The 13845-nt window shown below is 49.7% G+C and overlaps 1 protein-coding gene across 4 annotated transcripts in view; it reads right to left on the bottom strand.

The window, feature by feature from the left end:
- GAD1 (glutamate decarboxylase 1) overlaps window positions 1–5029 on the bottom strand; it is a 38930-nt gene extending 33901 nt beyond the window's left edge. For 3 of the 4 annotated variants that reach the window (XR_004319920.1, XM_006189058.2, XM_032479665.1), the window contains exons 1-2: window positions 4671–5029; window positions 3067–3211 (exon numbers count right to left, since the gene is read on the bottom strand). Coding sequence is in view for 3 of the 4 variants with exons in the window: in XM_006189058.2 (XP_006189120.1) it covers window positions 3067–3148 (82 nt within the window). In the remaining variant the exon portion in view is untranslated. Of the gene's footprint in view, window positions 1–3066; window positions 3212–4666 lie in introns of all 4 variants that reach the window. The other variant, XM_014562912.2, reaches the window with a different exon arrangement.
- Between the last annotated feature and the right edge of the window lie 8816 nt (window positions 5030–13845).

Genomic DNA, 13845 nt, shown 5'->3' with positions numbered 1-13845 from the left:
TCTCTGAGAGCCGCGAACCCAGAGACCCGGACTTGCCTCTGAGCGGCCCCTGTGGAGTAGCAGCCAAGGGCTAACCCCACATGCAAAGGGCCAGGCCGGGACCCTCGAGTTACTCAGCGACCGACCCTCGGGCTCTGTCCCTTGGTTTCCACCCCGAAGACTCGAAGGGCGACCACAGCGGCCCGGAAAGGGAACACAGAGACATCTGGGATCAACACATCTCATAATTTCTTGGCGGGTCTCCAGCCGAGTGGCAGCTTAAAATAAACTGGCATGAAATGGGGTCGCGGAAGAGTTCAGAAATTAATTGGGTGAAAAATAGTATTTGACTAGATGATCGGGCTCGCATGGCTGCTCTTCAGTGGGACTGGGGAGTCGGTAAGACAACAGTATGCCTCCAGTCCTCATCGCCTGCCCTCTCTTCCCAACCTGCCCCTCATTAACCCTTCCCTCAGACATCTCGGATCTGGAGCTGGCGAAGGCGAAGGGAACCGGACACTTATCCTCTGCGTCTGAATCGCGGACCCAGGCGCTGCCATATTCTCAGACTCCTCGGCATCTATCCTGCCTCCGGGGTTCAACTTCCAGCGTGGTGGATCTAGTGTGAAATTACCCTAGGATTCCTTAGACAAGGCTCCTCCAATCACTCCCATCCCCCACCCCATCCTGGCCCGTGCCTTCAGCAGGGCGCGGATGTTGGCTGCGATAAGGACAGTGACATCCATTAAACCCGAGGCACAACAGAGCCACAGCGGGGAGAAGAAATAGCCCGACATCAGTGAGACAGCATGCCACATATGGAGTTCCTGCAACAGACAGTAAATTGGTGTGAAAGCTAAACCCTAATAATGATACCTGGCAGTTAAATAGTTATTTCCACCCCATAGAGTGCTTTTATTTTAAACAATGTCTCACCTAATCCTCATAACAACCCTATGAAACAAGAGGAGTCATCATCTGAGACTCATTTTACAAATAAAAACATTGAGGCTCAGAGATGCTGGGAGTCTTCCAAGGTCACTCAGCCATGGCATTAGAGTTCAGATCCACTGCACTGCCTTTTAGAGTTGAGGATTATAGTGAAAGAAAGGGAGAGGTAGGGAGAGGAAGTGAGAGACCCCCTTTGAGGTAGTGAGAGTAGGAAAGATTGAGCGGCCAAGGGCAAGAAGGAGGGGATTGCTGGAGCAAAAGGTGGAGTAAGGTTGTGAGGACTGAGCAAGGAGACCTAGAGCGGCAGAGAAGCAGAGCCAGCTGGGCGGGTGAGGATGTGTCTGCAAGGAAGGGCGAGAATGGGTAGACAGCCAGACATGCGTGTGCAGCCTAGGAGATGCTCACACCCCGGCTGGGCTGGAGGGCAGGCGATGGTGTTCTCAGTACAGGTGCTTCATGCTCTTCCCTGGCCGAGTCCTTGGCTATCTTCCCTCCCCCTTGGCGGCTTCCAGGTGCGGCAGGTCGTGTGCGAACTCAGGTCAGCACCTCTGCTGGGTCTCAGACCCAGGGTTCGGCGCATGCGCTCCAAAGGGCTTGCTGCCTCTGGAAAGTAGGTGCGCGGGTGGCTGTGGGGTGTGGGTCTCAAGGGTGGGTGAACAAAACGGCTGCCCAGCCCTGCCAGATATCAAAAAGGGGATGGGAAACATGCAGAGGACTGGAAAAGAAATCTATCAAGGCCAGAGCATCAGACAAAGGCGCGCAGGCCTCCTGTTTCTCTTGGTCTGTTCTGGCCAGCTCTGGTGGCCAGTGCCCAGCTCACGTGCCACCAAGGCTGGAGGCTCTCCCGAGCCCCTCTTTGTTGTGTGGGTAATTGTAGCTTGCATGGGGAGCGGGGAGAGGGAGCTGCAAAGGGAACTGGAACGTAGCCTAAGAATTTAAGAGAAGGCCTCTGGCCCGGAAGCCAAGGGCAACACCTAGGAGTTGGATAGAGGGCTTACCCGATAACATCCCTCCCCCGCCCCGTCTTCGCTGGTGAGAACAATTGACGTTTTCTCAAGCTTATAGAAAGAGCCATAAAAGCAAAGCAATAAGCCATTTTTCTAACCACACTACCATCCCTAAGCCCCTTTTACACAGAAATTCTGGGGCTGTTACTATCTGGAGCTGACAGATTTTGAGGGAGCACATTTCAAACCAAATCGGAAAAAAGGAAAACAATTCCTTCATCACCACGCGTCTACAAAGAGGTAGGAAATCAATCTGAATTAAAGACAGATTCTGGAAATGGGTTGCGGAGCCGCGTGGAGCTAGAGGTGGGGAAACATTAACCTCTCCACCTTTCATCTGGTTTCCCTTTTCTTCCTCTCTCTTCCGGACTTGTCAATTGCTGACAGGTCTTGGGCGCTGGAGGAAAGAGAGGGCTGCTCTCTAGCCCTGGCAAAGCTCTGGCCTCCTCCTGGTTCCCTACTTCTTGCCACTCAGGATGCTGCCCGCTTTTTTTTTTTTTTTTTTTGTCTCTGAAATGTAATTGTCTAAAATGTCGAGGCTTGATTTCAAACCGTTTTATGCACCTTTCTTACCCCTGGCTTCTCCCTCACTCATCAATAGCTCAACGCAAATTTGAAGCAATTAGGGAACCCGAGTTTTCTAAAAGCTGCAATTAACGTCGAAATTTTCGCTGATTATAGACTTCGAGCACAAGGCAGGAAGAAAGGAGGGGGCAGTCAGATCTCGGCTCAACGAAAGCTGAAGACAGAAAATTCTCTATTCCAGCTGAGACTCCCGGCTTCCTCACACCGCCCGGTGCCCTGACCCCTGTCGTCCCTCCAAGCAAAGAAACCATACACAACAAAAACAACACTCTCGCCAAGCGTCCTTCGCCTGCAGCTAAGCCTCGGAGGATCGCCGCCGCTCTGATCCTGCGTGATTCCCTTTTTCTTAGTGCCCTGGAATCGCCTAGCATCCCTGGCAGTTGAACGACCTCTGGTCGGAACCTGGGTCAGGGCCCCATTTCTTTCCAACCTCCATCATCTGGGCGGCTCTCCCCCTTCCCTTTCCGCCAGTGCTGCCGCCTCACGTCCCAGCGCCCCCATCTTCCCCGCAGTCCATTTGATAGGAAACTGGGGCAGGACCTACTTGTGGGGCGCAGGTTGGTAGTATTGGGGTCCGCCCCTGCGTTCGAGGAGGTTGCGGACGAGGAAGGGGTCGAAGACGCCATCAGCTCAGTTGTCCCGGGGCCTTTGATGTCCGGGGTCCTCGGCCGGTTGGGCGCAGGAATAGGCTGCAAAGAGAAACGAGAGCTGTGCGGGGAGGGCTTCCGGGGTCCGGCACGCGGGAGGAGACTGAGTGGACGCGAGCGCGAACGATCGCGCTGAAGTCTGGGCTCCGGAGAGAAAGGCGAGAGGAAGGGCAGCTAGCGGGTTGGGTCCGGGTGTGCGGGGCGGAGGACTGGGAGAGGAGGAAACGTGCGCGCGAGCTCTGGGACTTGGGCGCCGGCAACGTAGCCCGGGCGACTCTCTGGCAACACGGTGTGGGGCGAGAGGGAGCGCAGCGCTGAGACCAGGGGAGCCCAAGGCCAGTGCAGGTCTTGGGGGTGCAGGGGACTGGGCTACGCGAGGGCTAGGGTGGCTCAGTGCACGATTTTCCAGTCTAGCCGCGACAAGCCCTATTAGGCTCTCGGCAGCCGGCGGGAGGGCAGGCGGGAGGAAAGGGGGGGGCACTGGGCGGGCACGTCTGGTTCGGTGTCTGGTTCCCGCTGTTGTGTCTGGCTAATTCCTTGGAAAGAAGGCTAACTGCTCCGGGGACCCGGGACTTTGGTGAGACAAGGTGAGAGGAAAAAAGGCCCATATCTTTATGTTCTCCCTCGGAGTTGGCCGGGGAAGAAATACCGTCACGTTGTACTCCAGACAGCCAGAAAGCAGCGAGTCGGAACCTCGCTTGTCTCCCTCTTGCCCCACCCCATTTTGAGCCACCTCAAAGCCAAGGACGGGGCTGGGTCTGCGTTCCTGTATTTCTCCTCCATCCAACTCTCTGAGGTCCCTGGGTTTCTCGATGCACAGACCCAGAGAGGGTGAGGGAGGCAAGAAAGGTGAACGTCACCGGGGAAAGGAACTTGCACCCAGCGCGCGGGAGGCGGCAGACAAGGATACGTGCGCAGCGCCCCTGCTCCGCGCTTGGCGCTGGTGCGATGGCTTCCGAAGGCCGGAGGACAGAAGGAGTGCGGGCAAATCTGGGTACATCTAAGCGCCTGCAGAGTAGCGCCCGCTGGCCACCGCCTCCACACCCTCCATAGGACCCCATACCTAGCCCGGAGCGCGCACTTGCACGTCAACGCAGGCAGCGGGTAGACGGTGGCTTCTGGGGAAGTAACAGGTTACCGTTCCGAGTCACGCCTTCGGCGGCTGCTGGCCAAAGGCCCATTGATGGGACCGGTGCTCGCAGCCGGGAAGCGGGGTCGGGTGGGGGGGATCGCTCTTGTTGCACTTCTGCAGGAGACTTAGCCTCTGTGCATCCCCGGGGCATGAATCTCACTGGTGCGGATAGGATGATTGAGAGGGCTGGGGTCTTTGCGCCGCGCAAGAACAGAGAGCCAGGACTTGGGCCAGCGGGACGCACTCGTTCCGTAGGCAGACACCGGGGGGCAGGGGGTGGGGTGGTCAAGAAACCGCGGGAGAAGAGGACCCTGCTGAACAGTCGCGGCTGGGCTCTGGGAAGGTCCGGGCGGCCGCGCACTTACCCACCTAGGCTGGGTGACCGCAAGACCCGCGCTCCGGTCGCTCTTCTGCGTAGCGTCCTGCGATCTGACCCGCTCGGCCCGGCCCTGCCACAGGCGTAATCTCCCCGGAGTCACCTCCAGCAGCCGCCTCGCTCCCGCTAGCACCGTCCCGCACGCGAGCGCCAGGAAGAGAAGAGAGCGATCCAGAGAGGCGGCTGCTTGGCTTTGGGGGAGGCGGGGGCGGAGTGGGGAGGCGGGGACCGGCTCGGCGGGGGAATCACGAGGCCTTTGCTCGCGGGGGCAGCTCGTCGGCAGAGCGGCGGGGCTCCTTGCAGGTGCCTTACCGCCTCTGGAGCTTTATAGGACGATTATAAATCCAGATCACGGGTCTGCGCCCGGGAAAAAAAGGAAAGAAAAAGACTATGAGTAATCCAGAACGTACTCAACACGCTCCGCTTTTTTAAATAGGCAGTGTCGGGTAAGGCGAGGGAACAGATAATTCCTACGAAGAATTCTGCCTCGCTAAGTGCATCTCCCCCGCCTTTCCCTTCTCCCATTCCCGTATCTTCGGGATATCAAGAGCAGTAGCTTTGCCTCAGTCTCTCTCCCCGCAGTTCGCCCAGCTCTGAGACCCCATAACGCTTCCTTGAGGTAAAGCGCGCTCCGAGTCGTGTCCTTGCTGGCTCTCTACTGAGCCAGGATTGTTGTAAAAGCAAAGAAGGCAGAGATAAGGGGCGAAAACTCAGACTCTAAGAGGTCTCTCCATCTCCTTTTCACTTTAGTTTCCTCATCCAGCTTGGAGCCTCCCCAATTATTTCACCTGAGCGCAGCTACCCAGTGCCACCTGCAAAAGGGTCCGGTTTCCAACCCACTGTGCGCTCCCTCCTAGTTTTGGTCCCCTTGGCAATAGGGAGAGGAATCCTCCTGATTGATCACATCTGAAGGTTAATAACACGCACGAGCGCCGCTGCACACACAAGGGGAACTCGTGCACAGAGGTGGCCTGGGTGGGGGTGGGGTAAAGAGAGAGGACCCGCCCTCTCTGCCCAGGCCCACTCCCCTCCCTTCCCCCTTCGATTTCACGCTTTTTAAGTTTTCTCCTTTTGCAATATTTAAGCGTATTTAACAAACTGCCAGGTTCAGAAAGCCCCTCACTGGGAAAAGGCGTTCACGGAAAATTTTCCACCAGATGGCGCCAGGCGCCCAGAGACGGGAGAGGCCCAGTGCTAGCCGGGTCCTTCCTCGCGCTCCAGAGCCAACACCTGGAGGGCTGGCCGGGTTTTCAAGCCATCCCTCAGGCACCCTCGTTTCTAATTTATGTTCTCCTCTTTCCTCTACCTCAGCTCTTTTTCTTTAGGGCAAAACAAAGTTGAACTTTGTGTTTGGGTGATACCATGTGACTAGTGATTCCTTTACTCGTTTTCACAGTGATTTTCCCCACCGTTTTGGTGCAGCAGGCAGGAGTTATTTATGGACACGTATGCGGCCTTGCGGGTCCACCAGAGGCCCGTTCCTTCTCTCTGAATGTCTTATTGCCTTTCACCACGACACAATGAGAATGCCGAAAATCTTACAAATCACTGCAAATTTCATAAGGGAGAGCGAAGATTCCACCCCGGGAAGATCCAGCCCAATCAGTAAGAGGGATCTCGCTGTGAGGTTTGAAATAACCGCGTTGCCCTTGATACAATACTCCTGCCTTCTCTCCACCTTACAATGAAAGCTCGGACACTTTTTAAGGATGGAAGAGCATCCCGAACAGTAGGCGTGTGGTAACCGCAGCTCTGGGTGCCAGAGCTCAGGACTGGGCAGGGTGGGCGTGCCCACTCCGAGCAGGCAACATCCCTGAACCACGCAGCTTCTCTGCAAAGATTGAAATGCTCGTTTTATTCGGAAATGAGGCTCGGAATTCCACCCACACCCCTCTCCTCGAACTTCCCTGAAAGAAATGTTTGCACCAATCAGGGAGCCCGGTGCTAGTGCTAAATCATTCGAGACACGCGCGGGCAAGGAGGCTAGCTGGAGGAGGCAACAAATCTCGGAGCCCCTCAGGGTCTGCTGTGACAGGAAGACGCCTGCTCAACCTGTCTCCTCCACCTTTTCCCAAGACCCGAGATTCCCTGGAAAGGAAGATTCGTTTACCTTCACCTGTGGCATCAGACTGAGAAATTTCCAACCACTCCCTCTTCTGACCCCGGTGTCCAAAACGCTCACCCCTAACGTTTTAGCCAGTAAATAATATAATCCCGCTGGAGAATGAAATCACCTACAAGACTGTGTATCGCAAACTAAAGCTGAGTTCGTCCACCTGCGAGGACTTCCCTCACTTTCTCCTCTATGGGGGGGGGGGGCAGGAATGAAGGATCCTGCGCACTCTTAACTTAAAATGTTTAAATATTAGTAATTAAACGGCTATTTATTAATCACCTACTCTGTGCCAGGTGCTGCTCTCATGGAGTTCACACTGTCCTGGCAACTTATCCTTGCACTCACAGATGATCCAGTTAGGCGGGGAGAGTAACAGACTTGGGGACTTCATGGTTTTGATTTAATTTCCAATTATATCCCATTCCAACCCAGACTTCAGGGCTCAGTGGAGATGGTAAGGAACTGAGGGCCTGGAATTCCAGTTTCAGCACAAGGACTTAGGACACAGGGCACGGCTCTGTCAGTACCAAGGACAGAGCCCACGGTTTGGTTGCTTAAGCCTCTCTTTTGTCCGCTTGAGTTTCCAGCATTTAGCCAACCAGCCCCGCTCGCCCCATCCACCACCCGGCAGTAACCGCTATTCTTGTCTTCCCTTGCGAGGGGGTGGTAGTAATGGAGTATTTCACCCCCCTTTCTCTCCTCTCAGGCAAGAATTTGCACGGAGGTGGTTGTGGTTGTCTTTCGGCTTTTCAGAACACTTGGGATCTATATTTTTGTTTGCGTTTTTCACTCTTCTTTTTATCTTTTATTACTCCCGGAGGGGAAAATGCTTTGGATAATGGGGTGGAAAAAAAGATATCCTCTCTGGGGACTCGAACCGGTGGTGAGGGGTGGCCCGGAAGGGAGTGGCATCCGCCCAGCTGTTTCGTTTGCATTTGATCTAAGATTTAGCGCTTTGAAGAAATGGGAACAAGACGACCCAGAGGCAGGAGGAGGAGGGAGGCGAGTGCGACCCCTCCGGTCTCTTCTGGGCGTGGAGGTTTTGTGAGCCTGCAGCCTGGCCTACTCGATTATGTCCTCTGAGGACAACCTTCCTTTAGGTCAAGGATGACTGGAACTTGGGAACACGACCCTCCGCCCACAGTGCCCTTACCCCAGGAGGTTTAAAGATTACTCCAACCGGATTTGGAGCCGAGCCTTTCAGCAAAGGGAAAAAGGGAGTGGGTGGAGTAAGGAGTGGAAGGGGCGCTCACATGGGCTGCGGGGAGATTTTCATGCATAAAATACGATCTACGTCAAGGTGAATAAATCAGAAACGTCAATCTGTGTGTGTGTGTGTGTGTGTGTGTGTGTGTGTGTGTGTGTGTGTGACGCATTTAGCGTTTTTAGCCTCCAGGAAAGAAAGGTAATTTAGAACCAGTGTTGGTTCATTCCAGACTGCTCGTTGAAATCTATTTTAAGTATATAATTTATGACCAAAAAAGAGGAAAAAAATGGCAGTGCTCACCGTTTAAGTCTTTCTCCCGAGATGAGGACTGTGGAAGCGTTGTTAACCTTACACTCGGCCTTTCTTAAGTAGGAGCGAAGGTCTATTCGGTGTGTTTCTATACTTTAAAGATAGTTCCCCAGTCATTCTGGACTTTCTTTGGGAACCGTAGCTAAATCGACACTCTTATCCCCTAACAGATATCACACTCACTCCTGGAAGACAGGAAAGAGTTAAAAGTGTGGCGAGGGAGGGAGAATTCCAGCCAGTATGATGCTGGAGAGAACTCCGGAAATTTCCTTTTCTCCTAAAAAAAGAGAGCTGAGTTCCTCAGATAATCGTCAAGTGGTCCCTTCCCCCTTGCTATTCAGCAGATGAAAAAATTCTGATATTAAAGAAATTAATCAAAAGGGATAGAGTAATTTGTATTTGGGCAAATCTTGGTGCACACGTTAAGACGCCCAATTCTCGCTATTTCAAACAAGACGACGGAGGGGCCACCAGGTGGCGATAGATTACAATTTCTGAGAGGAAACAACGGACCCCACAAAGGAGCAGTTCTTGAAGGCAAACTGCAGGCAGGCCCTTTCCAGTTCACACTCTGCCATATTTCACAATGCAGGGCTGCTGCTGCTGCTTCTGCTTCTTTTTTAATGCTGACAGATGCTGCCAGAAGTGGCAGCTCAGGATTTCTGTCCCTCTGGTAAAAAAAAAAAAAAAAAAAAAAAAGGCAGGGGGATGCAGAATATCCATTTCTTTCCCACAGAGCTGCTTTTTAATGCTAGCCTCAGGACAGGAACTCCAGCATTAGGCAAGGTGTTTAACTGCAAAGCTGGACACCGAGAAAATAACAGATCTGGCTTGCAATTCTGACAGAGAGCTTCTATGTTTTCAATTCTTCTCTCAACAAAAACTAAGACAAAATCAGTGCTTTCCCAAAAGAGTGGGATGCGAGAAAGATGATTTCCTATATGAGATGCTTTTTAGTGAAATAGAATATGGAATAGTGATACAGTTGAGCCTTGGACAACTGGCAGGGGTTAGGGGAAGCAGCCCTCCCCAGAGTAAAAAAATCCCCGTATAACCTAGTCCACCTTCCATATACAGGGTCCCTCAACATCCACAGTTCCTTTGCATCCTAGGTTCTGCATTCACAGTTTCAATCCACCTGGAATCGTGTAGTACTGTAGTATTTACTGTTGAAAAAAGTCTGGGTCTAAGTGCACCCTCACAGATCAAACCTGTGTTGCACAAGGCTCAAATGTATTTTATCTATTTCTTTCAGTGTAAAATCTCTTGAACTATTTAGAATGAAAGGTATTTAGTCCTTGCTTTCAGATGTAGGTGACTGGGACTGCTGTTTGTGAGATATTCTGGAAGGTTCTGACTTAGTTGTGGAGAATCTGATAACTTAAACTTCTATTTCAGATCAGATTCCTTCCCTAATCCTGGCCAGTTACTCAGGGGAGAAAGCAGAACCTTAACAGAAGGGATTCATCATTGCTGCTCTAGCTCAGTTTCCTTCTTATCTAAAATGTAGAAGAGCTCACTGGAACGTATTCATACCCAAGTTTCTCACCTGTGTCAGCGGCAAATCAGTGCTGTGTTTTCTCAAAGCAACTAGTTATCTGGAGCTCGTTCTATCTTACTCTCACTTGCGAGGCTGCGGTCCTGTTTTCTCTGCCTTTGGGTGAATCAGGGATCCTTTAGATCTGCAACAACCTGTAATCTCAAGAAGTCCCTAAATATTAAATGATTATTGATATCTTTTCACTGGGGCTACCAGCACATTGTCTCAACTACATAGCCAGGGATAAGCCACGAACAAGCATCAGAGCATGGAGAGATGAATTGGTAAATCTTTATTCTTTTTCTTCTCTAGATCAGAAATGTATACTCTATACTCCCCCTCCCCAAGCCCCCACCCCACACACTAACCTTGATACTTGGCTCGGGCAAGTGATGTGCTTTTGGACACAGGAAGGGAACTAAACTGCAAACCCATGAATTTTGAGGTAACGTGTGATGCATCTTTTTTGTGGTAGTGGCTGACAAATACACCCTCTCACACCAAGGCGGTTGGGAAGAACCAAGAAGGGACCCAGAAGCTCTTGGCATTCGCTGCCCAGGATTGTTGCCAAAAAACTGGCCTCTGAACCCCAATAGCCAAATTGAATCTTGGGGATAGAGTTTTGGGAGAATTAGAAAAGGACAGCATAAAGCTTTGCCAGGCAAGGGGTGGGGGGTCACAGCAGGCTAATGCCTTAGAGATTGTGAATCCATCTTGGGATTGGTGTCCTGAGGTTTTATAGAATAACCAATGGAACAGAAAAGGGGACAACAATCAGGGTGTTTTCTGAGGTGCTGTATTCTTCTGAATCTTGATGAATCCACCTAACATCACACAGAAACTCCAGAGGGTCTGTTCATTCTCCTGAGGCTATCAGCCAATGACCACCTCCCTAGAATACAGCTTCTGGTTAAAGGACAAGCTATTCTGAGTAAAGAATGTATAGGGAGTAGAGACTGTGAAGGAGAGGTTGGGCGCTGTTTAGCACAAAAGCAGTTGAGCATCGAACTGCCACTAGCCTCTCCCTCAAGTACATGCCTAGATTAACAACCCATGTACTAGACAGCAGCCCGCACAGATTCACAACTGTGAATTTCTGATATGACTTTCCCATTGCCCCAGTGATAAACAGTCTCTCCTCCTTCCCAACTCCTTCCACTGTGCACCCCTTAGATAAGACCCCCATGGAGGTTACCAAAACTCTGCTTTTTGATTTGAATTGACCAATCTGGTCTTAGCCTAGGAACTCCAAAAGCACTCCACTTGCAGGCCCTAATAAAGACTTGCACCCAAGGTCTCTGCCTGCATCTTGACCTTCCCCTGCCGCCAACTGCATATGGCCCCTCAAAGGTGCACCATGTACCTCCTCCAGGACCTGTGAAGTAATAAACTTTTCTATTTCAATTTCCCTTGTGGTCTACTTAACAAATGCTAATTTAACAAAAATCACAAGGGACAGAGAACTAGAGAGATGGTGATGTGAGAAGGTCTCAGACACTGTTGGTTTTGAAGATGGAGAAATGAGTTCCTGAGCCAAGGAATGCGAGCGGGTTCTAGAATTTGGAAAAGGCAAAGAAACGGATTCTCACCCAGGGCCTCCAGAAAGAATGTAGCCTTGCTGATACCTTGATCTTTCCCAAGCGAGACCCATTTTGGATTTTGGACTTCTAGAATTGTAAGATAATTTGTACTGTTTTAAGTCACTAAGTTTGCTGTAATTTGTTACAGTGTAGAAAATAATATACTTCCTATGTTCAACCTGTGTAAGTGAACAGCCAGCTTCTCCAGCAAATCTGCTTTTCTATGTTCCTTTTCTTTCAGGGGATAGCACTACCATCATACACCCAACTGGAAGTCATCCTTGACCTCTATCTCTCCCTGACATTTAATGCATCACCAATTCCTGTCAGTTCTTCCTACCTCTAAAATAACTCCTCCATCCCACTGCATCTCTCTCCTCACCCCTCTTTTAGGCTACAGCTGTGAACTGCTAGAATAATGTAACAGTGGAGTTTTGTATTCCACTACAGTCTGTCCACTACACTTTCATTTACATATTTTTAAATGGAGATCCATTGGGACAGATACATTTCACATCAATATCTAGGACACACGTACACTCTTGAACCAAAAGTTTCACAAAACCGTAATTCCCATATACTCTTCCGCAATGCATGCTATTTTCTATTCTATGCATTTAATAATAATAAAGGAAAAACTCTAGCTATCTGTGACTCACTACAGTGATCTCATAACTGACCAATGGATCATGACCTGTAGTTTGAGAACACATTTTTCTACCTGGCTGTTAGAATGCTCTTTCTAAAATACCATCATTTTTCTTAAAATCCCTCAGTGGTCTCCTATTACTTTTAAGGATAAAGTTCAGGCTTTCGTGTGGCTTGTAAGGCCCTCCATTCCCCAGCCCCTTGATCACCACAGCTTCATCTGTCTCTGCTCCAACTGGTTCATTTTCATTTTTCAATCCACTTTTACTTACTTTCTGGACTCAGAATGTATCTACTGATAGAACGCTCACCCTCACTGTTTCTCCTTGTAGCTAATTCCCACTCATTCTGCCTTCCCAGCTGAGACTTCACTTCCCTCTGAATGCTTTCCCTGGATGCCTGGCTCAAGTTAGGTGTCCCTCCAGCACCCTGGACTTCCACAATGGCAGAGTTTATCAGCCTGAGTTTCAACTATGCCAGTGCTGACTGGGATTTGTTCCCCACAGTATACAAAGAAGGACTTCAGTAAATATTGATTGAATAAGTAAGTGAAAGTATTTCATTGGGTTCCCATCTTAAGTCCACTAAGTGGACATTCTCACAGATTCACATGTTGTTAAATATTTGGATTCTTTCACTGTAACGTGCTATAAAGCTCTGAAGAAGACACAGGTCTGGAACTGAACTGTCCACATAGATACAACTTATTTGCTGATTTATTAAATAGTTTCTAGAGTTTAGCTATGTGTGAAACAGCATGGAACACTGGGTTCAAGATTCACTAGATCTCTCATACAGGGACATAACTTGCATCTCATAGTCTTAATTTCCTCATCTGAATTCACCCCAATTAAAATTTACCTTTGGATATGCCGAGCATCCCAAATTTAATTTGTGTAACTGATGGGGATAATATAATAGCATGCTCTTAGGACTACTGTGAGAAGCTAGTGAGTTAAATAATATAAAAATACTTTGCAGATTATGTTTAGTTATTAGATTATTATATTTAGCTACTCTATACAGATACACATGCTATGTCAGGTTATGCCAACATCCTAAATTACATTAAGGAGTGCAAGTAGGACGAACAATATGAACAAAGGGGTACTTATCCATAGACATGGATTATCCTGTATGATCAAACCTTGAAAATTCTTAGATTTAGCTGTAACATGGCCTGTGATCTCGTGGCTTTTTACTCAGAGAGTTTCTTCCTCAGAACTTTCCTGTTCCTTTAAAAGAAAACTAAAATCTCATGAGTGTAACTAATTTAGTTTGCAGTATCAGTTTCAAGGTATTTAATGAATTTCTTATGGGAGGGGGACAGGCTCCAAAATCAGGTCAGTGTCATCAGATTGACACATGGTGGTTTTCCTTTGATGGGGAGGCGTACCAAACATCCCACAAATGAAAAGAACAAGCAGTTCCTGTGGTCTCTGCCAGCCCAGCCCTCAGTGCTATCTGACTGTTTATGTAAGCGAGATGATTATACATACTTGTCTCCATTTCTTTCAGACACTCCTGTAATACGGTGCAGCAGAATTTCTTCCTCTGAATGTGAGCAGGCTACAAAATACCCAAAGAATAAACTGCGCTGGCAAGCGTTCTGGATGTGACATGACACTGTGCTGACAGACGAATTAAAATTCAAAATGCCTACCCCCAAACCAGATGGGTGCAATCAAACAAATTCCTTAGGAATAGTTTTCTCATTTTTACCTCAGTTGGCTTACAATCTGATTTGAAGGTGGCAGAAATTCATCAT

This window comes from Camelus ferus, chromosome 5 (genome assembly GCF_009834535.1).
Source record: "Camelus ferus isolate YT-003-E chromosome 5, BCGSAC_Cfer_1.0, whole genome shotgun sequence".
Taxonomy (NCBI): domain Eukaryota; kingdom Metazoa; phylum Chordata; class Mammalia; order Artiodactyla; family Camelidae; genus Camelus; species Camelus ferus.
Note: the sequence above shows the minus strand (reverse complement) of the source record. Positions and strands in the feature narration are given on the sequence as shown.